Below are 2,985 nucleotides of genomic sequence, written 5' to 3' on the forward strand. Positions count from 1 at the left end.
GCTACTAGTTCTCTATAAGTAGGACCTTTTGCTATTGTATTTATGTCTTTTGATCACTTGGGTCTTTTGATCACTTGAATCTTTTGATCATGTTTTTATGATTGAACCCTCTTTGGGAGGCTGGCCATTCAGCCATGCGTAGACCTTGTTCTTATGTATTTTCAACGGTGGAGTTTCTACACTCCATAGATTAAGGTGTGGAGCTCTGCTGTACCTCGAGTATTAATGCAATTAATATTGTTCTTCTATTCAATTCGGCTTATTCTTGTTCTAAGATATTCATTTGCACCCAAGAACATGATGAATGTGATGATTATGTGACACTTATCATCATTCTCACTTATGAACGAGTGCCTGACAACCACTTCTGTTCTACAAGCAAACAAGGCTTGAATGTTTATCTCTTGGATCCCTTGATCGGAATCTTCGTGGTATAAGCTAGAATTGATGGCGGCATTCAAGAGAATCCGAAAGGTCTAAACCTTGTCTGTGGTATTCTGAGTAGGATTCAAGGATTGAATGACTGTGACGAGCTTCAAACTCCTGAAGGCTGGGCGTTAGTGACAGACGCAAAAGAATCTCCATACGCTTATCTGAAATTCTCACCAATGAATTACATAAGTATCTCTATCTTTATCTTTATGTTTTATTCATCATCCATAACCATTTGAGTCTGCCTGACTGAGATTTACAAGATGACCATAGCTTGCTTCATACCAACAATCTCCGTGGGATCGACCCTTACTCGCGTAAGGTTTATTACTTGGACGACCCAGTACACTTGCTGGTTAGTTGTGCGAAGTTGTGATAAATAGTTGAGATTGCAATTGAGCGTACCATGTTGATGGCGCCATTGATGATCACAATTTCGTGCACCAATACCTCACACGTATTATTACATATGCTATCTAATTTAGGCCTGTGACTGAATTGACTCCTGGTCCAGTGTTCACCTCCCCACTGTGATAGATATGCCCATGCATCCTGGTTGATGCGCTTGATCTTGTCCATGTTGTCTCTGAACTCTTGATACGTGGTGGCTCGTGCTCACTCCCACAGCAAGGATCTTAGTTGTAAATCCTTCCACTGCTTGTTAAAATTCTGCCATAAGTGCCAAACACAAAAGCGGTGATGAACCCGTGGCATCACCTCTTCCATTGCTGGCAATAAACCCTGAGTACCAAATCAGCTGCCTTATCTGTCCCTGACTATAATTCACACTCACTATAATTATAATTCACACTCACCATAATAGACCCTGACTATAATTCACACTCACTATAAAAGTCCCTGACTTTTGATAAATTACACATAACAGTCCCTGACTTTTGACAAATTACACATAACAGTCCACGATTTCAGCACAAACACCAATAAGAATGCATACAATTCCCTACTGAATAAACAACATAGAACTTCAACTACAATTTTCATCTCTACTCATTAATAACAATGAACCTTTTTCTAAAATACTAATGAATTAGAAAATACCTTCTGCATGTCAAAGATAAAGCACCATCCATGTTGCCTATAGTCTCCAAGGTCCTGGTGTAGCAACTCAAGAAACCACTTCCAATTCTCCTTGTTTTCTACGCCAACAATTGCCCACGCTATGATGTAGATATGGTGATTGGCATCCTGACCCACTGCCGAAAGAATTTGGCCACCAAATTGAGTTTTCAAGAAAGCACCGTCCAATCCAATCAACGGTCGGCATCCAGCTTTGAAACCATTCTTGTATCCATTCAAGCACACATATATTTTATCAAATACTGGATCAGATTCTGGTTGGGGAGTGCAACAAATTTCAAATGTTGATCCAGGATTAGTCTTGAGAAGTGTAAGACCATAATCCCTCAGCATTTTGTATTGTTCCTTTTCATCCCCGAACACAGCATTTCTTGCATCAAAGAGGGCCCTTGAAATTAAGTTCTTGTTCAAGGTCAAGTCAAACCTTGACTTGAAGTAAGTGGCAGCATCACAATGCTTGAAATTTAGGTACTTCCTAACCTTCTTCACTAGTTTACTGGCCACCCAATTTCTGTTAGCTGCCATGTTCTTGTCTTCCCTTGGGCATGTATGATCATTAACAAATGTCTTTATTTGCCAACACGTATATTCATGATCCCTGGATGCATACACCACCCATGGACATCCTTTCACCTGACATGTAGCCCTCATCCTCACATTGTCATTCTTCCTGAACCTAATCCTTCTGCCCTCTTGGATTGTGAACTCCCTAACAGCCTCCTTAAAGTCCCATTTTGTGTTGAATTTCATGCCAACTTTCAGTTGCAGTTCTCCAAACCTTATACCTTCTCTGAGTCAGCCCCTGGATCATATGCATTATATGCATCATCCCCCGTTCCTCCTACAAAGCATAGGTCCACATCCCCATCTGAGACCTCCTCAACATATGCATCATCCTCAATAGTAACTTGGTCTTTATGCTTAGCAAACGCAGCAGCAGGAGCATGTTTAAATCTGATATTTTTTTTAACAGTCTTAGCCTTACAAACATCATTATTATAATAACCATCATCATCAGAAGAACTTTCTTCGGCCCTTGGCTTATACAAACTATCTTCGTCATTATCATATGAATCAGAGGATAGTGCATCACCTCCTTCTTGTCGTGCTTGCAACACTGCCTTACCCTTAGCAACACTCCTCGTACAAGGCCTTGAATTAGTAGGAGGTTTTGGATTTTGATTAGTAGGAGGCTTCGGCTGTGGATTAGTGGGAGGTTTTGGCTTTTGATTAGTGGGAGGCTTCGGTTGTGGATTATTGGGGGGTTTTGCCTTTTGATTAGTGCGAGGCTTCAGCTGTGGATTAATGGAAGGTTTTGGCTTTTGATTAGTAGGAGGCTTTGCCTGAGATTGATCATTCGGATTGGCAACAGGTATCTCCTGACTTGGAGAGTTTGGATTTGTGAGAGATTCTGGCATAGTTGGAGGTGTTGGATTAATAGGAGGAGTTGGATGA

The 2,985-nt window shown here is 40.9% G+C and overlaps 1 protein-coding gene across 1 annotated transcript; it reads right to left on the reverse strand.

Moving 5' to 3' along the window:
• Nucleotides 1-1,336: 1,336 nt before the first annotated feature.
• LOC107480560 (uncharacterized) lies at nucleotides 1,337-2,280 on the reverse strand. Its single transcript, XM_016100715.1, has 2 exons — nucleotides 1,492-2,280; nucleotides 1,337-1,393 (listed from the first exon to the last, which is right to left on the reverse strand). Exons 1-2 carry the CDS (start codon nucleotides 2,278-2,280, stop codon nucleotides 1,337-1,339), a joined length of 846 nt encoding a protein of 281 aa, XP_015956201.1.
• Between the last annotated feature and the right edge of the window lie 705 nt (nucleotides 2,281-2,985).

The sequence above is a fragment of the Arachis duranensis genome, chromosome 3 (assembly GCF_000817695.3).
Source record: "Arachis duranensis cultivar V14167 chromosome 3, aradu.V14167.gnm2.J7QH, whole genome shotgun sequence".
NCBI classification, from domain to species: domain Eukaryota; kingdom Viridiplantae; phylum Streptophyta; class Magnoliopsida; order Fabales; family Fabaceae; genus Arachis; species Arachis duranensis.